The 24,126-nt window shown below is 36.4% G+C and overlaps 4 protein-coding genes across 4 annotated transcripts; 3 read left to right on the forward strand and 1 right to left on the reverse strand.

Moving 5' to 3' along the window:
• The first annotated feature begins 6,000 nt into the window (after nucleotides 1–6,000).
• LOC103455068 (manganese-dependent ADP-ribose/CDP-alcohol diphosphatase) lies at nucleotides 6,001–8,382 on the forward strand. Its single transcript, XM_008394659.4, has 2 exons — nucleotides 6,001–6,160; nucleotides 7,171–8,382. Exon 2 carries the CDS (start codon nucleotides 7,190–7,192, stop codon nucleotides 8,195–8,197), a length of 1,008 nt encoding a protein of 335 aa, XP_008392881.2. The 5' UTR covers nucleotides 6,001–6,160; nucleotides 7,171–7,189; the 3' UTR covers nucleotides 8,198–8,382.
• Nucleotides 8,383–9,696: 1,314 nt separating this feature from the next.
• Nucleotides 9,697–11,482, reverse strand: LOC103455069 (high-affinity nitrate transporter 3.2-like). The gene is made up of 2 exons (XM_008394660.4): nucleotides 11,089–11,482; nucleotides 9,697–10,365 (listed from the first exon to the last, which is right to left on the reverse strand). Exons 1-2 carry the CDS (start codon nucleotides 11,219–11,221, stop codon nucleotides 9,887–9,889), a joined length of 612 nt encoding a protein of 203 aa, XP_008392882.2. The 5' UTR covers nucleotides 11,222–11,482; the 3' UTR covers nucleotides 9,697–9,886.
• Nucleotides 11,483–16,072: 4,590 nt separating this feature from the next.
• LOC139191251 (uncharacterized) lies at nucleotides 16,073–17,591 on the forward strand. Its single transcript, XM_070811829.1, has 2 exons — nucleotides 16,073–16,695; nucleotides 16,844–17,591. The coding sequence occupies exons 1-2, from the start codon at nucleotides 16,241–16,243 to the stop codon at nucleotides 17,589–17,591; spliced, it is 1,203 nt and encodes a 400-aa protein (XP_070667930.1). The 5' UTR covers nucleotides 16,073–16,240.
• Nucleotides 17,592–17,704: 113 nt separating this feature from the next.
• On the forward strand, nucleotides 17,705–20,055 carry LOC108175332 (uncharacterized). Its single transcript, XM_017337496.3, has 7 exons — nucleotides 17,705–17,968; nucleotides 18,515–18,595; nucleotides 18,822–18,908; nucleotides 19,000–19,132; nucleotides 19,227–19,298; nucleotides 19,389–19,532; nucleotides 19,833–20,055. The coding sequence occupies exons 1-7, from the start codon at nucleotides 17,717–17,719 to the stop codon at nucleotides 19,946–19,948; spliced, it is 885 nt and encodes a 294-aa protein (XP_017192985.3). The 5' UTR covers nucleotides 17,705–17,716; the 3' UTR covers nucleotides 19,949–20,055.
• The last annotated feature ends 4,071 nt before the right edge of the window (nucleotides 20,056–24,126 follow it).

The following is a 24,126-nucleotide window of genomic DNA, read 5'->3' on the forward strand; positions in this document are numbered from 1 at the left end:
TCCTAAAACATATGTGGGATCCAACTCCCAATAAGACTATGTTACACGTGCAATAAATTTTGTTACAAATCTCCATTATGCGTAAACATTCAACAGTCATATAATATTAAGTTTTATAGAGAAATTAACAGATCTAAGACAATGTGGAGCGATTTTAAGTTTTATAGAGACGACTTTCAAATTTCAGGGAGCAAACTGGGATCAAAACCGAGTTTCAGGAGGCAAGGTAAAGTGAATTTTGAGTTTCAGGGAGTAAAATTGTGACTTTTAAGTTACAGAGAATAAAGTGAGATTAAAATCGAGTTCGCGAAGCTAAAAATATCACAAGTGATGCTAAAATATGCCCAATAGCCCAATAATAAATAGCTCCTAATTTTCGTTTTAAATTTCTAAAATTTCCTAAACAATTGCATTTTACCATTTTATTTGATATACTCACTGTTTTTTTTTTTTTTTGAAATCATAATTTCTCTAAAGTTTAAAGAAGAGGAGGCTATCCTATCTCAAAGTCAAGCCATAAGCCTTTTTTAGGACTTATAGGTAGGTTTTAGCCTTTAAAAAAAAAAAAAAAAAAAACAGATTGTCCACCAAGAGTAATTGTAAACAACATGACTCAAATTTAGGCCTTGATCTCGAAGAGAATGATCCTACAACAAAAAATTATGCTTTAAATCTAATATGGGACTTGTTCAAAAGTGATTATGAAATGACTAAAAACGTTTTTGACAAATTTTTTTTTTAGCACCATGAGCACTTGCATTCTTGCACAAAGCATTTAAGTGGTTTTTTGGAATATACAGAATTTTTATTAAAGATTGGTTCCAAAAGCACTCTCACAAAAGTGATTTAAGTCATTTAAAACACTTCTGGCCTAGTACTGCAGTCTAATGAAATTCATTTTCACTTATAAGTGAGCAGTCTTCAGTTTGATTCTCGCCAAAAACGAAGTTAAACCACATTATTATGACAAACTCATTATAAGGCTTAGCTCATTCCCTCACTCCTTTCGTGTAGATACTATTATTTGTTCAAAAAAAAAAAACACTTCCAAACAAGCTTATAGTCATTAACAGCGAAACGGGGAAGAAAACCCTAGGCAGTATGAGTACGAAAAAAAGACAGTCCAAACCAAGCGGGAGGAAGAAGCAAAGGAGTTTCAATTTCTCCTCACGATAGGAAAACAAAGGTATCAAGGAATTTCTCCTCACGATAGCAGTATGAGTACGATTGCAGGTCATTGTGATGGGATTATTTGTCTAAACTTTACCTCTCATGACGATTACTATCCTGACGAGATTGTTTTATTCAATCCAGCAACCTCTCATGACGATTACTATCCTGACGAGATTGTTTTATTCAATCCAGCAATCAAGGAATTTGAGATTCTTCCCGAGTCTCACCTTCTTCATCTCCATCACCATCACCACTAATATGATTGTGTAGGGACAGTATATCCCTATACCAAAAGCTGTGGGGTTCGGGTACGATTTCAAAGCTAAAATTACAAGGTTGTTAGTGTTCGTCCGTGGTCTTATTCTTATAAACCTACAGTAGAGGTATACACTTTAGGTGCTCATTCGTGGAGAGAGATCGAGTGTGATATCGATTGTGATGCCTTGCGGATCCATTCCACTTACGTCTACTTCAAGGTATTTTTTTTACTGGTGTTTCTGCTGAAGTACCATGGACTAAGAGTATCATCCTTTCCTTTGACATGGGCGAGGAGGTATTTCATGAAATACCAGATCCATATAGTACCCTTGAGAGAGAGAGCGAAGATATAGTAGACTTGCATTGGGGAATGAATCCGTCGCTATTTTTTTCTTACCTGGAAAAATCCATGACCGGGATAATGTCTTCGATATGTGGGTGATGGATGACTCTAGAAGAAGTTGGAGCAAATGGTTAACGATCAAAATGTACCAGGTATTGAGTTTCCGTTGGCATTTTGGTAGAGGGACGAGCTTATTATGGCAGCCGCTAATAGACGTATTGTCTCCAACAACCTAGTCGCACGAAAGCTCAACAATCTTCTGATTCATCACAATGAAAATCGAGAATATAATCAAGTTATTGTTTATCCAGAGAGCATTGTTTCTGTGAAGAGGGACAACAAGAAGCTTAAGGGCATAGAGCTAAACAGACTGGTTCTCTCCGAGATGTTCGAAAAACGTAGCCAGAACAGGAGAAAGGTCTACATGAACCAGAATTGATGGGAATTAATTTTATTAATGTTTAATTATCTGCGAATGAATAGTGGAAGTCCTATTCTTCTCAGTTTGGAACTTTGGATTGCCTACAGATTAGGAGTATCTCGTTTATTTTGAAGTATGTCGATCATGGGATTAGTTGTTCCATGTTTTTAGCTATTGTTGTTATTTCTACGTGTATTTATGTTGAAGTTTCAGTCAATGAATAAATACTTCAGTTCAACCAATTTTCATACTCTCAAGCTTTCAATTCTAGTCTTTAGTTTTCAAAAAAAATTCACAACATCAATTGTGTATGAAATTAATATAAACAACACTACTAATTATTAAAAAAAAAATCACAACATCAATTGTGTATGAGATTTATATAAACCATTAATTAGAGAGAAAGTTTGAGAAAATAAGGATGTCAACTGTTTGATTTGAGAACGGAAAAATTATATTCATGATCCTCATAATCACAAAAACTAATCATATCCATAACCACAAATTAATTATCAGGGATTATCCATAACTATATCCATCGGGTAATAGATTTTCATCGGTTAACAGTTATATATATCCATCTTCGTCAATGCAAAAAAAATTATCAGTTCAACAGACAGATTATAATTTAATAGATACTAATTATGTCATTAAATATCCACATCAACTCATCGAAAACGTAACAACACTTTAGATACTTTCTAGAGGTATTCATGATAAGCCAAATATGATAGCAAATTAAGACAAATTGGTCCCATGAAAAAAAGAGAAGGGATGACAAAAGCAAATACAACCGCCACTACAGAAGAAAGACAAAACAAATTATCAAATAATATTCACAATTTTCTCCATATCCGGAAAATACTTGAGTTTTCATCCCGAAATTAGCCACATTCAGGCGGTTATCCGCGGTTATTAGATTTAATGGGTTCATTTGTCATCCATACTAACAAACCTGGAGATTGAGGCTTGCACAAATGCAATGTCTTAAAGATAGAATTTCACCCATACTTTGTGCTTGTGGGAGACGTACGTCTCCCAAGATTCAACAATACATAATCCGAAGTCGAAGCACCACAATCTTAGGACTCTAACGAACTTTTTTTTATATATTTTGTACTCTCAAGACACAACTTAAAATTTGACAAAGAAATAATGAATGAAAAAACATAGTGGAAAAACTCCATTTCTCAAGAATAAAAATTAACTCTAATTCTATGAAAACTTCATTATTTAAGAGTGGAGTGTGCTTGGGTTTATATAAAACTCATGTCACTCTTTCTTAAATTATGTGTCTATTGGCTTTAAACCGGCACCTTTTTATTATTAAGGTATACAACTAATCAAAAGGTAAGGTGAACCAACCTATTCAGAAAGGTTGACACCAGCCGTAATTTTAAACAACAAAACCATGCATTGCATCCTCTACGATGGATGATCCCACCTCTTCAGAAAGGTTGACACCAACCATAATTTCAAACAACAAAACCGTTTGAATGAAACGGTGACAACTAGAAAATTTTCCATTCACATTTGAAAACTAAATATTATAATAAAAATTTTCACCAACTAATTTAATGAAAAAGTTACCACTAGTATTAATTTCAAGCTCAATTAACGTATGGTTCGTTTGGATGTGCTTTTAGAAAAAATATTTTTGGGTTTCAAAAATACTTAAAGTGCTTTCTACAAGAAGCACCAGTTATGTGCTTCTTCCAGGAAGCACTTTAAGTATTTTTTCAGGATTTGCTTTCATCTTTACTAATGATTGGTTCTAAAAATATTTTCACCAAAAGTATTTTCAGTCATTTCAAAAGCACATGCAAATGAGCTCTACGAATATATATATACACACACATATATATACATATACACATATATATACATATATATACACACACACATATATACTCAATTCGATACCTAACAACTGTTGACTCATTGAATGGATTAGCAATGAAAAAAAAAGGAAAACTAATGAAAAGGGTTTGAAAACTTTGAGTTTTAATGATAAGGACAAAATAAAGGGTAAAGTGAATAGTATCAGGATTGACTTTTTAGTGTAAAAATGTGGTTTTTCGTTAAAGTGAACAGTACCGGGTGCTTTTCGTTAAAGTTCCCAAAAAAAAATGGCAAGGTTCAAATGAAAATGATATTTGTATTTTTTTTTTAATCATACACACTTATGTTTATTTATGTTTATTGTGTTGAAATCACTTTTGAAGTTAAAATACACTAGCCTTTCTACATGCGCTTTTGCACATGTGAAATACCTTTTTTTTTATTAACGGCGCGCTACTGCCGCTATGCGCAACTTAAATGTATTTATCTACGTTAATCATTTCACTTGATCACTCTTGTGCTTGGAACTTGTCACATTTTTTTACCAAGCGCGTTGGTAGTGTCCCATATGTTTTTCTTTTATTTTTGTGTGTAGCTATCAATTTAACAAAAATTGTGTGCAATATTAACATTACCCCTTTTTTAGCAATTAAGTTTTGGATTAGCTTTCATGCCTGCCATAATTTTCTTTTATTCACCACGATATGTACGTTGAAAATTTTAGTAATTTTGTGTGAAGAAAGTGAAGTAAGATAGACATTGTGGTTTGCATATTGTTGTTCAAAATAATCATTGAAAATAGTAATATAAAATAAAGGTCCTAAAATAAGTTACAAAATTGCTTAGAAAGTTTAGAAATAACGTTTGTGTCAAAATCACTTTCGAAGTTAAAATACATGGTTTCCTACCCACAAAAACAAAATTGAAGACAACAATTAACGTTGTCTATTTAGAGCGTTTCCAAAGAAGATGTCAAATTGTCTAAATTAGCAATAACGATAACAAAAGACAGTGGTAAAGTTTTCCAACCAAAAAGCTAAATCTGAAGCGGCATGACATGGATTGACATATCTCCCCCTTGCGGCCAAATTTGACAGAAGCTTCAGATTTTTTTAATTAATTATTAAATGATTTTTATTAATTTTTTATTGGTTTAAAGCATTATCCTTTTGTTTCTTTTCATTCCCAATGCAAAGAAAATACATATGAATTATTATTTTATATTTAAAATTTGACATATCGGTTGAAAAACAAAAGTTTAAAAGATGCCAAATACCACATAAGCTTTCAAATTTAAATTTTAGATTTAAAATTTGACAACTCCTTTAGAAATGATGTTAAAATGTCACAGTAACGTCCTCCAACAACAAGAGCAATGTGGGGCCCACATAAACCACGTGATTTTCCCCACGTCGGTGGTGTTGTGGTGAGATGGAAAAATCGCAAATCTGGTAATTCCGCCAGCAATGAAAAGGACTATTTTCACACCGCAAGCCGTTTGTTTGGAGAGATTTTTTAGTATGATCGGCACATAGTACATCATGTGTCATTATACAAATACTGAGATATATGTTTTAAAAAGTTAATAATTTAAAAAATAAAATTTTCTACTACTTGTATAAAAACACATAATGTATCATCAGTGATTTCGTCGTAATAAAAAATTTCTCATATGTTTGTCGTGCTGTACTGTCTTGGTTCCTTCTGCCCAAAACAAAACTTGTATTCTTTCGAGGGGTTTATACATAATTTCAGTATTTATTTAATTTTTTTTAAATTAAAAGAAAAAAAAAAAGAAACTTTAACGAAAAGCACCCGGTACTGATCACTTTAATGAAAAACCACATTTTTACACTAAAAAGTCAATCCTGCTACTATTTATTTTACCATTTATTTTATCCTTATCATTAAAACTCAAAGTTTTCAAGTCTTTTTTATTAGTTTTCCTAAAAAAAAAAAAACTTTTGGTTGAAGATTGAGTGTGAAGAGAAGAAAGTGGGGTGCACATTTGCGTAACCCAACAAAAGCCAAATCCGAGTCCGATTCCAACTTCCTCGTCTTTGCATATAAGACGGCGTCGTACTGGGTTATCTTCCTCGTCTCTCTGCATAAACTCCCACCTGGTACGTTAATCTTCCCCGTTATTCTTCTTTTCTTTTGAAATTTTTGTTGTAATTTAGAAAACCCATTGTTCTAATTTCTTTAACAATCTAATGTACCATTTAATTTTGAGGATTAGGCGATTAAAATTTTAAATTCAATTAAAAGTCGACCCAATTACGATTAGTTTAATTCGGAATTATGGGTTTTTATTTATTTATTTTCGGTTGCAGCTGCTGGCAATGTGTTATGTTAATTGTCTCATGTTCTTCTGATTTGTTATGTAATTTTGGGTCTGAATTATGATTTGGTTTGTTCACTCAAATTCTGGAATTTTAATAACCCAGGAGCTGAATTTTGCATTCAAAGACAGATTCTGAGGTTAAATGCAGTGTGGGTTTAGGTCATATGCTTGAAAGATTTTTCAAAGATACAAAATCTAGGATTTATACCCTTTTGGTTGATTAGTGTTACCAATTACAAATTCAGTATCAAACTTTGGTAACTAATTACTTGCAACCTATGTTGCACGGATACGGATACGGGTAGGGGTAGTACGCCGATACGGCAAATTTCTAACATAACAAAATAGAACCCTGCAATTTACGGATATGGTAAGGTATTGTGGGGGTGTAGGTATCCGAGACCCACCCTTGTCTAAATTTGAAGTATTGGTGCAACATAGCTTGCAACTTACGAATTTAGACAAGATGGAACTCTTGGCTTTTCGGTTGCATCCTCATTCTCGTTGAGTGAATCTGCATGCAAATAAACTGATCTGGAAATTGTTTCCAGATATATGAAAAAAATTTCGGATTATGTAGATGATGGAGAGGTCATGTTTTGGACTCGCAACTTGCATAGATGTTTCGCGTATACGTTACTTCTGCTAACAATTTATGGTTATCATAGTTGATTATGGATTTAGTCAGTGTGGCAGAGGATAACAGTTAATCTACTTTAGATTTTGATTGCACATCCAATGTGTTTGTAATGCATCGAGCTTCAATACTTTGTTCATCCTGTCTAATAGGATTGTGATACGAGCTTACATGATGGGCAGCACAAATGGCTTAACAAGTGTGCGGGGGAATCAACCTCTATTTTCGTTTGGGGTAATTTCTGACGTTCAGTATGCTGATATTCCTGATGGCTGCTCTTTCCTTGGTGTTCCACGATACTATCGTCATAGCATTGTTGTATTGCAAAGGGCCGTCCAAAGATGGAATGATCAGAAGAAGCATAAATTTGTGATCAATTTTGGGGACATTGTTGATGGTTTTTGCCCAAAAGACCAATCATTGAATGCTGTAAGAAGAGTTGTTGACGGATTTGAGAATTTCAATGGCCCCGTCTATCATATGATTGGTAATCATTGTCTGTACAATCTTCCCCACAACAAATTAATTCCGATATTGAACATTCCAAGTGTCGATGGTCGTGCCTACTACGACTTTTCACCAGCCCCAGAATTCAGATTTGTTGTTTTGGATGGCTATGATATCAGTGCTATTGGCTGGCCTCAAGATCATCCATGTACAATCGAGGCTTTGAAATTCCTTCAAGAGAAAAATCCAAATTCAGATAAGAACAGTCCGTCTGGACTGGAGGGCCTCGAGAGAAGGTTCCTTATGTTCAACGGAGCTGTTGGAAAGGAACAATTAGAATGGTTAGACGGCATCCTTCAGGAAGCAACAAGTTTGCAACAGAAAGTAGTGATTTGTTGCCATCTGCCTTTAGATCCCGGGGTATCAACCAAAGAAGCACTTTTGTGGAACTACGATGAAGTCATGAGTGTGATACACCGGTACAACTGCGTGAAGGTTTGCCTAGCTGGCCACGACCACAAAGGTGGCCACGCAGTTGATTCCCATGGAATACACCATAGAGTTCTTGAAGCTGCCCTTGAGTGCCCTCCCGGAACAGATGCTTATGGGTACATAGATGTTTATGATGATAAGCTTTCACTCAATGGTACTGACCGAATGGCGAGCACAGACATGCTATTCAATCCTCAAGCACACTTACAAGATAAACGGCATCAAGAAGTTCGTAACTAATTCTTTTGAACTTTGTGTACGTTATTTGGAGATGTATGATTATCAATAATAGTTACGCCAGAAGCTCAAAAGGGCTTGTTAATTATTTCCCTCTGCATTGATTTGGGAGAGTAGGCAAGCTTCTCATGTTCTGTAATCTGTACTCCTATGGGAACGCTATATACAAATTCACTATTTGACTGTCATTACATGTGTTGTTGCTTTGCATTTTTGTTCTGCAAAAACTTGGTCTGTTCCCCGAACACTAGCTGCACTGTTGCTATAACTTTGATACGAGCTGTGTTGTGTGAGACGTAAATCGAACACGGGACCTCATTCTCGTCCCTCGGGTGTAAAGGTAAATGCTCTTTAAGACAAATTTCTTCCAGCTAACCTTTGACCTAATAGTTTCATACTAATTGCCACTATGTTCGTACATTCCAAGTAGACAGAAAATGCGGGTTGAGAGGCACGTCCAATCTTGCACACTTCTCAAACCAGTGGCGAACAACTAAACAGATTACAATTTCGATGGTTCATAATTTTTTAACCGTTGATGCATGAGAATCTCACTATGAGATTAACACACGTCAAAGATCAATTTAGCATTCATGATATCAGTCAATTCTTGTAAAAAATAAAATAGAAAACTAGATTTTAATCTTTAAATAGGATGAAGTTTAAGAAAATATCTTATATAAGATTAAAATTTGATTTTAATTTTAATGTAATGACATTAAAATGTGTATAATAATAATTAATTTTAATGTAATGACATTAAATCAGATATCTATTAAATATTAAAACAATAATATAATATAAATTTGAATTAAGTACACATTAGATGACTAAAATCAATATTCAATCTAACACCAGATTTTTATTGAATTTTAAACTTCTTTAAGGATTAAAGTTCAAAACCCTCAAACTTAGGCCTCTCATTTTTTTAATGTTGCATTTTCTTTATTATTTTTTATTTTTCAATCTTGTTATCTATAAATTGAAATATTACAGGTTAATCAGTACACCAAAAATAGTTTATTTGAGTGGGCAGGAGGGTTTCCTATCATTAAAGATTCTCAGTTTGAAACAGGTTGCATGTTTTGTGTAGATTTAAACCAAGAGCTGGTAACCCAGTAGTAAAAGGTGATTACGAGGCTTTCTTTTAAATTAAAAATTAGAGGTCTTGGGTTCGAAACTCATTGCTGGTGTGGAAACTAGACTTGTGGCCAGGGGAGGCTAAAATGCTTCTGTGAGTCCTCCCGGCTCTCGAAAGAGATGGATAACAGTAACTTGCCACCCGTTGTCGTCTTTTTTCAAAAATAAAAAAAAGTTATAACGAAACACTCCAGATACTGTTCACTTTAACGAAAAAAATATTTTTACTCTAAAAAGTCGCTCCTAATACCATTCACTTACAATATTTTTTTATCCTTTTGATTAAAACTTAAAGTTTTCAAATCATTTTCATTAGTTTTCTAAAAATTAAAAAAAAAAAAACAATGTAGAACCACGACGGGTTGAACCCAATACATGCACGAATAGATAGAAAGCGCAAACTACTGGCGCTGGAAGAGGTATTTGATAATATCTTGTACATGTAAAGAAAATTTAAGGGCCCGTGGCACCGTTAGCGCACACTCAAATCTTGCCCTGCCCCAACCTTAAGCGTTTACTCTTATGACGACATGACCAATGCATATTTTACTTTTATGACGACTTTGCCCTTCTCTTCTCAGCAATAAAGAAACCACCCAGGGACAAAACCGAGAAAACACTGAAGACAACCGATGCAATGTCAAGCGACATGTGGCGGCCGCTGATTCCCTCCACCACAAACAAGTTGGCGGTCTTTTTGGCGTTCGTAGTCTGACCATACGCCACCTCCTGACCCGCGGCGTTGAAGGCGTAGGCGCGTACGAAGTACGTGGCGCCCGGCACGTCGCGCTCGATGGTCCACTCGACGCTGTCGTTGGACTTGCTGGTGTACGACCTTTCGACGATCTTCAACAGGCATGTCTTGTCCTTGGCGAGGTTGTCGACGGTCTTCCTCCACCCGCGGTCGACTTGGCTCACCGGCGCGTAGCATAACTTGACCTTGATGGTCTTGAAGGTTGAGTCGGTGCCGGCTTCGGAGCTCTGGTTTAGCCCCCATGAAACGGTGAGCTTGTCTATCCCTGCTTTCAGAACTGCGAAACAATCATGGATTAAGATTAATATTGGATTTATTTTGCTAATTAAAATTAAAATATAAAGAAAACCCAGTTGGGAAGTTAGGTTTTTGGAGAGGAACGTGGGAGACTTTTTGTGTATTTGACTATTTGTTTATCTTCGCATGCTTTGGGAAGTGTAAAATTTGCAAATTTAGGAAAAATGAGAAAATTTTGCAGACTTAGGAGTATGGATTAAAAAGTTGGAGGTTTTCGGTAGTGATTTTCACGCTATCGTTTTCTTTTGAGCGGTGGATAAAAAAGTGCAGAAATCAATTTAGTATTCATGAATTGCAATGAAAACATAAAGAAGCCCTAATGAAAAAGTGAAAAAAAGTGTTTTGGACCAGAAATTTAATATAGAAAACCCAGTTGCAAAGTAAGGAGGTTGGACTAGAAAGTTGGAGACTTTTAGTATGGATAATAATTTTCACACTCGCGTTTTTATCTTCTGCACTCCTCTTATTTTGTGTTTTGATTCTCTTTTGATTGAATAAACCGAAGAGGAGAGGAGAGGGATGGAGTGTAGAAGATAAAAAGAGTGCGGAAATCATATCCCTGTCGAATTTTGTTTACCTTTCCTAATTTGGAAACTGTAAAATTCATGACTCGCAATGAAAATATATAGAAACCCAATTGAAGAAACAAGATATTGGACCAGAAACTTGGCAAATTTTCAAGAAAAAAATCTATACTATTTACCCTGGTTTTCTGCGTGTGAAGCAGTAACAAAGAGACTATCCTTGAGAGAAGAAAAGAGGACAATCCCATAGGAGGTTTGGGATAAGCAAGAGAGCACAAGAAGTGAAGCCAACAGAATCCCATGAGATGCCATCTGATTAGTTTTACTTGCAGATCACCCAAAGATTGAAATCTTAGAGGGAGAGAACACTTTAGAATCTGATTCTGGAGGTGATGATGATATGAACTGGCACTAGGGTTCCCTTTATATGCAAGTCCCAAAATTCAAAACTAAAAAAAAATAATATTTAAAAAGTGAGAAATTGGTTTTTGCGAAGAGGTTGAAAGACTCAAAAGACCCATAGTATGTGCTGGAATATGTGAGATTAGGGATCCAAAACATGCGGATATTTTAGGAAAAAAATCGTTTAAATATGTGATGGGAATGTTAAATGAATGAGGATTCTCTCTTGATCCACTTTGTGAGGATACCGGGAATCCTCTAATTTTGTTCATTCATTACATCGTGTTGTCAGAAATCATTTTAAAATTTTATTTAAAATTAAACACAAATAGTACCTGATAAAAATTGACCGTACAATTTATGATGAACTGATACGATTAAAAGATCATCTGGATACTCCCAAAGAGGATTCGGAGAGGATTCTCACTATGATAAAATGGCCTTAAAGTGCACTGAAAGGGTGGGGTTGTGAGTTTTTTTGTATAATTTTTGGGTATTAGAGTATTGAGATAACAAGGTTTCTGGGCTGGATGTGTTTGGGGTTTTGTTTATAGATTGACTTTGTGTAGGTTTAATTTTTTTTTTTAATTTGTTCCAAGTTGTGGTGGAAGGTGATAAGAGAAGATATGCAATACATGGTGGCCCAACGTCTTCTTCCTCTTTGTCCTCTATGTCTTGTAAAGGGCAAACAAAACGAATCACCAAGTAACCGCTCAAAAACACTTTTCGGGTGGGAAAATAAATTGCAATTTCATACTCTCTCTCACGTGAGAGTTTCTTTCTCTCCGTTGTGAAAATGCTTATGTGAGACCTTCTTCCAAACTCTTTGGTGGCATCAGCCTTAGCTTCGGTTGGGGTCAGGTGTTGTGTCCTTTTCTCTCTTTTCTCCTTCTTTTCTTCCTGCATCTATTGTTGGTTCTCCTCAATTTTCAATTCGGCCTATCCAATTCCTCCAACTCCGTGGGTTTTCTTATTCCTGGTTCTTCCTTGCTTCGTTTTTCAGCCATGTCCTCTGTCGAGTTCGTGTGTAGAGTTTCGACGCTTGCACCGGCTCCGATATTTTCCAAACCATCACGCTCTCCTTTGTGTTTTCCGTTTGCGACATTGTTGCTTGAGACTTGTTCTGAGCTTCCACCTGGTGATTGGCCTCTTTCGCTTGGATGCCGATTACCCTTAACTTATGGTTGTGCACAGGAGACGTCAATGAAGGAGATGATCGGCGGTGGTCGGAGAATCGGCTGGCTGGCAGTTCCTTGGATCATCGGTGGAGAAGGCAGTGGGTGCTTCTTGAATGTTCTTTGGTTTTGGGCTTTTGGGCTCATTCTCTGTTTCTATTATTTTTTTCTTTCTGCTTAGGTCCGTTTCTAAGTTTGTGTTTTTGTTGGAATAAAATCTTCCCCTTGACCAAAAAAAAAATGAATCACCAAGTGGGTGGCAAGAGTTCAGATTAAGAAACGATAAACACACATTTTGCTGGTTAATTTTATTGGTTAAATAATTAAAAATAAAAAGAATTATTTGAGAGATTAAAATAGGTGTGTGAAAATTAAATCTCTTTGCAATTATAGGAAATAGGTTAAAGTTTGCCTTTTTTTTTTGGAGAAACTAAATTGCTCGCTTTTTGATAACTACGTGTGCTTATGAGCAACATCGTTTATCATGCATTGTCGTAAAAAAGATGTTTTGACGACTCAAATCATGATTTTTTTATCACAAAAAAAACAACCTTTCCGTTGTACTTAAAAAAAAGTTGTGCACCAAAATAAAAATGTGTGCATAAACCATTTCCGTTGATAAAAATTTGTTGTGGTTCCAATAAAAATCAAGAATAGTTTATGAGTAAAAATTGATTCTTACATAAGCACTTCCAAACCAACGTGGTGATCTGATAAACTCCATACTATATAATATTAATTTGAATACTTTTAGAGTCATGATAGCTAAATTGAATGTTATAGCGTGCATAGCTGTTAAGTGGCAGAAAGCCTCCAATTTTAATATTCAAACAAACTCTGCAACCAAGTGAGACAATCAAAAGATGTTTAAGCACACGATTATTGAAAGGAGTCAACCATGTACTTTTCTTCAATCCAAAGTCAACGAAATTGCTTCATGATTTCGCAAATTAGTTTAAGAGATTATATCCATGATCAAACTTTAATACAGCTTATGCAAGCATAAGATGAGATTAACATATTTTTCTCTTTAATTAGATTCTAGGATCAATGAGAAGGATTAAAATAATTAAAGATTTTTTTGAATAAATGTAATCACTATAGGTCATTTGTAGGTGAATCTAGAGAATGACCCTTTTGATCAATTTGGGTCATTTGTGGGTGAATTTTTAGAGATGACCCTTTTTGAGTTGACGGTTCATATATGTCTTGTTAGAGTTTAAATTCTATGACTTCTAGTGGTGTTGGTCACTCATGATTAATTATTTTCTTTATTTATAAAAAAGAATGAAATAAGCACTGTAAAATGATACGTTCAGATAGACAGACTATTTAATTTATAACAGATACGTGAAAGTTGAGAACAAATACGTCATTTTAATTAAATACAATAACAAAAACAAAAATATGTATATATTAATCATATTTCATATAAGAATTGCCACAAAAGTGGAGCAGATGTTTCTTGAAGCCAGCCCCAATCAAGTAGGTGTTAAATATTTATAGAGTTTATAAAGGAAAGAGATCATCTCTGGATCTCTTCCACCAAGGTCACCGGATCAAGTGATCCGAGCCCTTGAAATTTGATCCAACGACTAAAAACAGAGGCCCTTTTTAAAAGTTATATAATTTTAACCGTTAGATCAAGTTTCAAGAGTCCGTATCACTTGATCCAATGACCTTGGTGAAAGAGATCTGGAAAGGATCTCTTTCCATTTATGGTGGGCTAAAATATTTAAAGCCCCATATGACCATTGTTAATGGATATATTAGGCCCCATAAATTATACTAATTGTTTGAACATGGATCAACATCTCCTTCACATAAGTAGTGCAAGTTTGAACATGTTTTGATGGTTTTGTCACAAGCTCATGATATTTTTCTAGTTTTGCAAGAGGCCTTAAACATGTTTTGATGGTTTTATCAACTACCTCAACGGTAAGTTTTCATAACTATTGTTCATGCTTATCTTCCGAGAAGCCAATATAGAAGCTAATGTTGTGGACTATATCATCCTAATGGTTCTCAAAGTTTTCAGTGACATTACTAGCTTGTCTACTAATTCATAATCAGAACAAGAGCGGTTGCATTGAGGAGGAGTTAGAATGAGGTAAATTCATAATTGCTTCGTGTTGAAGCTTCTCCAACGGAAATTGGGAAGGAGAGATGGGTCTGTTGGAGGCTACAGGACTGTTCATTGGAGTTGGGCTAAAACTACAAGGAGAGTTTTGAAATTAGCCAAAACCATGGGCTAATATTGGTACAAAATTGGATTCCTAATGGGCTTGATTTCGAGGAATCCAAATACTAAATCAATATAAAGAATTCAAATTCGGAAGTTTAAAGAGTTTGATTCCCCATTTTAAGTGGGTTTCCTATATATTTTTCTTCCCCAACTTTTGATAAATACTTGGAATTACTAAAAATAAGTGCAATTCTCAGTCCTCTCATTTCATTTCCCCTACGTTAAAAAATACATATATTATAAAGCGTATGTAAAATCACCAAAGGATATTCGTTTCAGCTTGTTCACAAAAACAAAGTTTGAACATGTTTGTCATAAACACAAAAAAGGTGCGCAGCATTAATTTTTTTAGTTAATTACATTTTGGACCCCAGTGGTTTAGGTCATATAGCAATTTGGTCCACATATTTAGAATTTGACAAAAACAACTCTTCGGTTGCGTTTGGTATGCTCGGGAATGAGAAGGGTTTTCTCATATTTGGCAAGTCCGGGCTTGAAAATAATTTCCTGGCCCATGAGAAATTAGGGGGAAAGTGAATTCCTCCACCCGTTGTTGGTATTGATATAATTTTATGATAAACATATCCTCATTGTCAATTAGAAGTGCTCATTATATCCCAAAAGGGTGATATTCCATGCCTACATACATTGCTATTGTAACCAAACATAACAAAAGAATTTGCATTTCCCTTCTCCTAAAAAAAGACATGAAAAATTATTTCTTTTCACATACCAAACGCAAACTTAAAGTTATAAATTGGTAGCATCGCAGTTTCATCAATCTATTGTTCATGGAAGCCAAATATTACTTGAAAGTTATAATAGGTTCTTTTGATGCCTCAATTTCTGAGTGCAGAAACAAATGTTTTAATAATTTGAAGTACAAAATTCTTACAGGATTGATGAACAATTTGTATATTTTTTTTTTGTTTTATTTAAGACATCGGCCCTAGTTGGAATTCAATAGGGGTCAAAAAGCTAAGTGGCTAGCGAGTCTTTGCAGAGTCGATTTTTGGGCGGGTCTTGCTAGCAATTCCCTTTTTATTTTAATAATTTGATGTGGAGTAAGATCCTCTCTTCTCCCTTTCTCTTCTCTCTCACTTTTCTCTTTATAAAGCAGTCAATATAAGATGTTAACGTAGCTTAATTGTGACTGTTCAAATAGGTAGTGACCAAAGAAAAAGAAATTTTGGAAAGAAGAGAATTCTACTCCTTTGAAGTATTTTGAGCATGATCAATGAAATAGTAAGAAATTAAACTACCAATAAAAAAAAAGTATTTGTATGAGACAAATACGCAAACAGTTTTGCCAGCAGAGTTTGGCATACATATTATACACGCCCCACAAATACAAAGCAAGAGACAGTGACCGGAAAAAGCCGGCCAAAACGTTCAAACTTTCCTTGGTACTCTCTCCATGTCCAATCCAACGAAAACATTCCATATTTATATACAAATCTCCAACTCCAAACACAAGAGAGACGACTCCGAGCTGAGAAATTAACAGCCATGGAAAGGAGAAGATTCGGCAGAGAAACCAGAAACGGGGGGCCGCTTTTAGCCATGCAGCACGATATTAAGCAGCAACAACCGGTTGCCGCAGAGGTCCACCGTAATAAACCCCAACAAGTGGCGGACCTCACGGACTTCATGAACGACATGTTCTTCGGCACCGTGAAGGTCGAGAACAAGTCGTATAACCTGACTGGAGACGACATGGACGACGAAGATGATGACAGCCCCAGATCCACCACACCCACTACGCCTACTAGCAAAATGACTCAGGAGTGGTTACAAGAGGCGAGGCGTATTGTTGCCTCGTCCCCGACTCGGAGTGACTCGCCCTCTCGACTCGCTGCTGGCTCACCACGGTTCGCAGCAGGTCCACAGGGTCAAGTTAACCCAAGATTGTCGCTCTCTTCCGCCCTAGATCGGCGGGACGCAATGTCTAGGTCCGCCAGAAGGTAGTGTGTTTGTCCTCTTACATCGAAGTTCAAATTTATCTTTTTGTAGATTATAATAATTTAGAATATCGTATTTGTCAAAAAGAATGAAGACGATCATACGATCGAAAGTGAAAATTCAAACTATACCTTGTTTTGGCGAAAACAGGTACCGCGCGGCGGAGAGTTTTAGTGGCGAGATTCTATCCAAGTCAGCCAAGCACTCCCGAAACAAGTCTGACGTGCCGCCCCCTGACTCGCCCACATCACCAGCGTCTCAAGCGGAAATTTCGCCGGCTTCTGCGGTGCATAAATGGTTTTCCAACATCCTCAAGCCCAACTCCAATCCCCCTCGGGCCCAACAACCCAATCCCCCTCAGGCCCAACAACCCAATCCCCCTCAGGCCCAACAACTCAATCCTGGGCCTGCAGCCCAAACAATCGTTCCCCGTCAACCGGTGAGCCGCAGGTCGCGGTTCCAAAACGATCCCTCCTCTCCTCGACCGCATGGGATCCCGATCCCTTCTCGACGGACATTCCAAAGCCCAACACCGTTGCCTGACGCCCATGTGCTCTCTCCGCCTAAAAATCTTGTCCCGTCGGCCCATCGTAGGTCCATATCGTCGTCTACTTGTTCCATTGAGAAGAGTATCTCAAGGCCCAATGTAATTGGATGGCCTAATGATGCAGCCCAAAATGAAGCCCAAGCCCAAGACTTTTACCTTAATAGGTTTCTCAAAGTGCAAAGGACTAGGGTTGAGAAAGTATTGGATGGCCAAGTTAATTCCAAGGCTAAAATCGTACTTTCGGACACCTCGAATAGTAAGCTATTTCAAGTTTCAATAAATCATGCTAAAGAAATCACATTTCTAAATCGCAGTAGGAGTGGTACAATAGTAACCATACTTGCTACGTAAATTATCGTTTCAGTTAACTAATATGGTCTACAGTTCCTTGCGATAAAATAAAAAATGCTTTGTGAAGTGCTCATATTATATATTTGTTTACAAATTAATATCGCAAATCTTTAATTAGAAGTCTAATGAGATGTCACCATATTGATAAAATTGGAAATGTAGGTACAAGTACAATGGTAGCAGCAGTATGTTATGCATGGTTGCTTGAGAACAGGGTGAAGAAGGAAAGTAAGAGCAAAGGGAATGGGGAGGAAGAGGAGTATGTGGTGGTTCCAGTGATGAATGTGAAGAGAGGGAGGATGTGGAAACAAAGAGAGGCTGCTTGGCTATTTCACCATGTTGGCCTTGATGCCACCTCATTGCTCTTTGCCGATGAGGTACTTCAATTCCTTTATCTATATCTATATATATATCTATATATATATATATATATATATATATATATATAGATAGATATATATATATATATAAAGTGAGCACCCTGTAAGGGTGAAACATTCAAAACGCCATAGATTGCCCTTTAAGAATTTCAAAAATTACAATTGAACCAAAAAAAGTTTAATTGATTCACCACTTTTTAATTTTCAATGAATATAATTTAAAACTTTAGAAAATAAAAAAACCTCCCATGTTAGTAGGTGGTTAGGTTTCATGTTTTTGCTTCATTTTTTAATGATTTTTAATAAAATATAAATTAGCTATTTAAATAAAAAAAATTAAAAAACGAAACATGGTCTAATATAAAAAGGTCAATTGTCACACGCGTATGCGTGTGGCAAGAGGATAGTATATATAATGTGTGTGTGTGTATCTTCTTTTGCAATGCTCTCTCTCTCTCTCTCTCTCTATATATATATATATATATGCACACAACAAATATTTTTCATAATTTGGGGATTTTTGTTGATCCAATTTGGTTTCAGGTGGACTTGGAGAGTCTAATGATGGCCGGGAAATTAAACATTCTTGTGGTCGGACAAGATGTTCTGACAAACAATGGCGAGGTAATTGGAACATACATGTTAGGTAGATTATGCGGTTACAAATTTTGAGTGAAAAATAGAATCCGGCGATACAAGACTTACAATAAGCTGTATATAAACCACGGTTTAGTGTTTTTTAATTTTATATTATATGTTTAGTGTACTTTCAGCTCTATTTTCTAGCAAAACTGCACTTAGACACAAGACGTGAACTAATACATGTGTATTGTGCATCTTTCTTTATTAGGTTGGATCTCAATGCACCATTCTGACAGATAATTACTGTGAAGATGCCTATGATCTACTTGAAAGCCCTTTGCTGAAGAAACTTTTGGTAAATCACAAAACTTTTAGTCGTCAAAAAACGCTTTTAATTCTTTTGTTTGAACTTGGATTAGGATTTTCAGTCACTTTCACTGTTGCAGCTTGCAGGTATTTTGTTAGACACTCAAAATTTGAAGCCGTCCCTTCAACTGTCCATGACAAGAGACGCCGAGGCAGTTCAGTTGCTACTGGTTGGCTTAGCCTCCAATTACCGGAATTCACTTTTTGATCAATGTAAGTACGCCTTTTGTTTTCGCTCTCTAGATCATCGACGAGAATGTGTTTCTTGTACATGTCTAGTAAATGTTCTTTTGGTTATCTCTATCAGTGACACAGGACCAAAGAGATGATTCCTTTCTTGAAGCTTTGCGGAAAAATTATGGGAAGCCTCCTAATGAAAGTAAACTTACTATTTTTGTGACTATACCTGTGGTTGCACATTAGGGTTATGACCCTTGACAGCCTTTAGCTCTACTTGTGACGATTTCAGGTGGGGGTGAGAGCAGAGAACTTGTGGAGCAGAAGGTTTCCGAGCGAAAATCAACCTCTATTTCCCGCAACCAACCCACCATCCAAAACTCAGACAAGAGTCCTAACGATGCAAGAAATGCAAAGGGGGTTTCACCAAAATTAGGTTAGATTGCAGTTAAAACCGCTTTTCTAGCTATAAAAAACACTTCTAACTATCAAAAGTACTTTCCAAAAAGCAATTGGTTTCATAATGATAGATTTGATAAAAGTTTTGAGCACTTGGTTTCATAATAAAAGTTTTGATGTGTCATTCCCAGCATAAACGTTGGTGAGTACAAGTGCTTCCAACGTAATCACAGTTCCAAACGGACCTGTGTATAATCTATTGATAATTTTACAATACTTTCGAAAGTTTTATTACATTTCCTTTATCCCTAAATCTTTCACATCTTTTCTGTTGTAGCTAAACCAAGTTCTTCGCCTGTCAAAGCCCCTTCACCTGCAAAAGCAGCACCTGATGCCTCCCGAAAAAAGAATAAGTTCTTCCTGGCACAGTGGTTTGGTTTTGGACCAAAGTGAGGACCAATATCTGTTAAACTGTAAATTGATATAGAAGAGAGATTCTCAATTTGATCTCCTTACAAGAAACAAAAGGGAAATCATTTCCTAGATATCTGCTAGTTTTGTCAAACGGACGCAATTTTCGTTCAACGAAATTGTTTGCTGTTCGTTTTTGGAAGAGGAAGAACTGAAACTACTACACATAAATTTAGTAATGGATTAGTTCTTTTGTCTCAGACAGTAACGGTTGAAGTTGGTAAAAGTTTTGTATCTGCTATGGTAAAACCTTTCTCATGCAGCAGTGTTTTTGAACTCTCACTATTGTTCTTGTACACGATGATGCGGACATGCATTTTGAATAGGATAGTGTTTTCACACACTCGTTTTTCTGTTTGCACTTTTCTTTTGTCCAAATATATATTTTTTATTTATTCAATCCATATGCTAAAAGAACTTAAAGGAATACATGAAAATAAGTGTGAGGAAACCATTAAGGGTCTGTTTAATACTCTACTTGAATCCAATTTTTTTAACTCAAAAACACTTTTCCAATTTTAGGCATTAAAAATTTGGTTGGTATGACTATTTTTTAAATTGAACGCAAAACTAACTTAAAAATATAGCTTATTCTCTAAAACACCAAAAATGAGTTTTTAAAATTTTGGGTAAATTACACAAAACTACCTCAACTATTGGTCTCACGACACTTTCATACCTCATATTTTTAAAATGACAATGTAATACCTCATTTTACGAATTTGTACCAATGTCATACTTCCGTCAGTTTTTCTATTAATTTCTCCGTTAAGTGCTGACGTGACTACAATTTTTAATAATTAAAAGGGTAAAAGACTGTTTACTACCCTTATATTTTATGGTTTTCAACATTTAGTACATCAAGTTTTTTTTTGTCCAGAGTCATACCTAAAGTGTAAATTTTGGGACAGTTTCATACATCCGTTAGTCAAACTGTTAAATATACCTTTAATTGTGACGCGGCGCCCATGTGGACAATGGTTGGGTGCCACGTGTCATCCATGGTTTTTTTTTCTTTTTTTTTCTTCTTCTTCTTCTTCTTCCTCCGAATCTGCAACTTTTTCTTTTCTTCTTCCTCCTCATTCTTCCTTCTTCCTTCTTCCTTCTTCCTTCTTCTTCTTCTTCTTCTTCCTCCAAATCTGGGGAAGATGAAGGTTTTTTTTTTTTTTTAATCTTCTTCCTCCTTCTTCCTTCTCCTTCCTCCTTCCTTCTCCTTCTCCTTCTCCTTCTCCTTCTCCTTCTCCTTCTCCTTCTCCTTCCTTCTCCTTCTCCTTCTCCTTCTCCTTCTCCTTCTCCTTCTCCTTCTCCTTCTCCTTCTCCTTCTCCTTCTTCTTCTTCTTCTTCTTCTTCTTCTTCTTCTTCTTCTTCTTCTTCTGGGTTGCAGATTCGGTTTTTTTTTTTCTTCTTCTTTCTTCTCCCTCCTTCTTCTTCCTTCTTCTTCTTCTTCCTCCGAATCTGGGTTGCAAATTCGGTTTTTTTTTTCTTCTTCCTTCTCCCTCCTTCTTCTTCCTTCCTCTTCTTCTTCTTCCTCCGAATCTGGGTTGCAGATTCGGTTTTTTCTTTTCTTCTTCTGCCTTCTTCTTCTTCTTCTTCTTCCTCTGAATCTGCAACTTTTTTTTCTTCTTCCTCTTTCTTCTCCTTATTCTTTTCTCCTTCTTCCTTCCCCTTCTTCTTTTTCTTCCTTTTCCTTCCCCTTCTTCTTCTTCTTCTTATTCCTCCGAATCTGGGGAAGATGAAGGTTTATATATATATATATATTTTTTTTTTTAATTTCCACGTGGCGCCCAGTCATTGTCCACATGGGCGCCACGTCACAGTTAACGGGAGACTTAACAGTTTGACTAACGAATGTATGAGACAGTCCCAAAATTTACACTTTAAGTATGACTCTGAGACGAAAAAAACTTGATGTACTAAATGTTGAAAACCACGAAACATAAGGGTAGTAAATAGTCTTTTACCCTAATTAAAAATTAAAAAAATTAAAAATTATTTTTTTATATTAAATCTCTTTATCTCTCCTCTCTCTCTCCCCTCTCTCTCGCCTCTCTCTCTTCTCTGCATTCCCAAAACCCCTTTCCACCCGACCCCCCCCCGACCCCTTCCTACTCGTCCCCCAACCTTCCTCCACCACCTTCTCTTTTTCCTCTCTCTTTCTTTCTCTCTCTTCTGCCTCTTTCTCTTCTCTCTCTCTGGGCAAGTATGGAGGATCCACCCCTAATCCACCCCTAACCCACCCGAAGTCTACTTGCTCCCCACTTATCTCTCTCGCCGTGCCCAGAACCCCCTAAACCCTCCTGGATTTTTTCATCCGCCCTCATTTCTCGGATCTACCTGCAAGCTCCGACCCGCTTCCCTTTCCCACTTCATTGCCCATGGCCGATCCATCGTCGTTTGCCGTCTCCGAAGCTGTTAAGGAGAAGGGGAAAGAGGGAGAGCTGTCAAGGTCGGGGGATGAGGCTGCTGTTGCAACGTGAAAGGGAGAAAGGGAGAGAGAATATGGGAGGAAATAAGATGGCGAATGAAAAAACCCAGGTGGGTTTGGGGGTTCTAGGCACGGTGAGAGAGAGAAGTGGGGAGGAAGGAGACTACGGTGGAGAAGAGAGGGAAAGGCGAGAGAGCTAAGGGGAGAAAGAGGGTGGTGGAGGAAGGTTGGGGGGGACGGGTGGGAAGAGGTTGGGGGGACTGGTGGGAAGGGGTTTTGGGGATGCAGAGAAGAGAAAGAGGCGAGAGAGAATGGGGTGGAGAGAAAGAGAGAGATTTAATATATAAAAAAAATAAGTAATTTTTTAATTTTTAATTATTAAAAATTGTAGCACGTCAGCACTTAACTGAGAAGTTAATAGAAAAACTGACAAAGGTATGGCATTGGCACAAATTCGTAAGATGAGGTATGACATTGTCATTTTAAAAAGATGAGGTATGAAAGTGTCGTGAGACAAATAGTTGAAGTAGTTTTGTGTAATTTACCATAAAAATTTTAAACTAAATACCCACTCATTTCTTTTCTCTCTCTCCTCCCCTCTCACTCTAAATCTCTCTTTCCTTCTTCTATTTTTTTTCATCTTCTTTCTCTCTCCTCCAATCCTATCTCTTCTTTCTAGCGAAATTTTTAATTGTGACGAGAACACGGGTGGTACACCACGTGTTTTTATGTAAGTAGTGAAAAATTATATTTTTTAAGTTATTAACTTTTTGAGACACATATCTCACTACTTATGTCATAACATGTGATGTACCACCCCGTGTGACGGTCACACTGAAAAATCTCCCATTCTCTCTATATCCTTTCATCATTTCTATTCTTTCTCTCTCCTCTAATCTCCTATTCTTTCTCTCTCCTCCGATCTTCCCTTACTTTCTTCCATCATCTATTCTCTTTCTCCTTCCACTGCGATCCTTCTTTTTGGATATCTTTGTCTAGTTTAAGTTTTAAGGTTTAAATTTTTTTAATCTCATATCAAACAAGTTTTTTAGTCTTAAAGAAAATTGTTTTCAAGAGATGTTCTTAAGAATTGTTTTGAGAAATGATGAATTTTCTTTAATAAGATACCAAATAAGCCCTAAGATTTGTGACTATCTTGTTTCTTCGAACTAAGGGTGGGTTCGGTTTCAATTAATTCGGTTTTTTGACAAAACCGAAACCAAACCGAAATTTCGCTTTGGTTCAATTTTTTTTCGTTTTTATTCGGTTCGGTTTAATTTTGGTTCGGTTTTTTTCGACTCAGTTTCGGTTCGATTCGGTTTTTTTATAAGACCTTTTTTTTTAAATTTGAAAATTGGTCTATGCTCTACAACTTTGCTTACAGTTTTTCTGACACACCCCGACCCGAAATGTCCATTAGGACTGTGAATCAAGCTGTGTTGGCTGACACTTGGAAGGTGACGAAGACATAAAGTGTAGTTATATGGAAAATGTGAGTAAATTTAAACCTAAAAGTGCCTAAATACCAGAGTTCGCTGGTAAGCGGGTATGTACCCTCTTCACATGTGTCGTCAGAGCATAAGTAAAGTACAGTAGTGTGGGTAAATATCATACCCTTAGAGGTAGCCACTTATACTAAGATTCACCAAGATTCCTCATCGATACGAACCTTCAGTAGCTAAAACGTGGAGGGGCGCAAAACAGAAAATGTGAGTGGGCAGAAACAAAGTTTTTG

This window comes from Malus domestica, chromosome 14 (genome assembly GCF_042453785.1).
Source record: "Malus domestica chromosome 14, GDT2T_hap1".
Classification (NCBI taxonomy): Eukaryota; Viridiplantae; Streptophyta; class Magnoliopsida; order Rosales; family Rosaceae; genus Malus; species Malus domestica.

Coding starts and splice junctions, on each gene's coding strand:
- LOC103455069 (XM_008394660.4), bottom strand. CDS start 11,221: ATGGCATCTCATGGGATTCTGTTGGCTTCACTTCTTGTGCTCTCTTGC. Junction 10,366..11,088: donor TTCACACGCAGAAAACCAGG/GTAAATAGTATA, acceptor ATTGTTTCGCAG/TTCTGAAAGCAGGGATAGAC.
- LOC103455068 (XM_008394659.4), top strand. CDS start 7,190: ATGATGGGCAGCACAAATGGCTTAACAAGTGTGCGGGGGAATCAACCT.
- LOC108175332 (XM_017337496.3), top strand. CDS start 17,717: ATGAGATGTCACCATATTGATAAAATTGGAAATGTAGGTACAAGTACA. Junction 18,596..18,821: donor TTCTGACAAACAATGGCGAG/GTAATTGGAACA, acceptor TTTCTTTATTAG/GTTGGATCTCAATGCACCAT. Junction 19,533..19,832: donor GGGGGTTTCACCAAAATTAG/GTTAGATTGCAG, acceptor TTTCTGTTGTAG/CTAAACCAAGTTCTTCGCCT.
- LOC139191251 (XM_070811829.1), top strand. CDS start 16,241: ATGGAAAGGAGAAGATTCGGCAGAGAAACCAGAAACGGGGGGCCGCTT. Junction 16,696..16,843: donor ATGTCTAGGTCCGCCAGAAG/GTAGTGTGTTTG, acceptor TGGCGAAAACAG/GTACCGCGCGGCGGAGAGTT.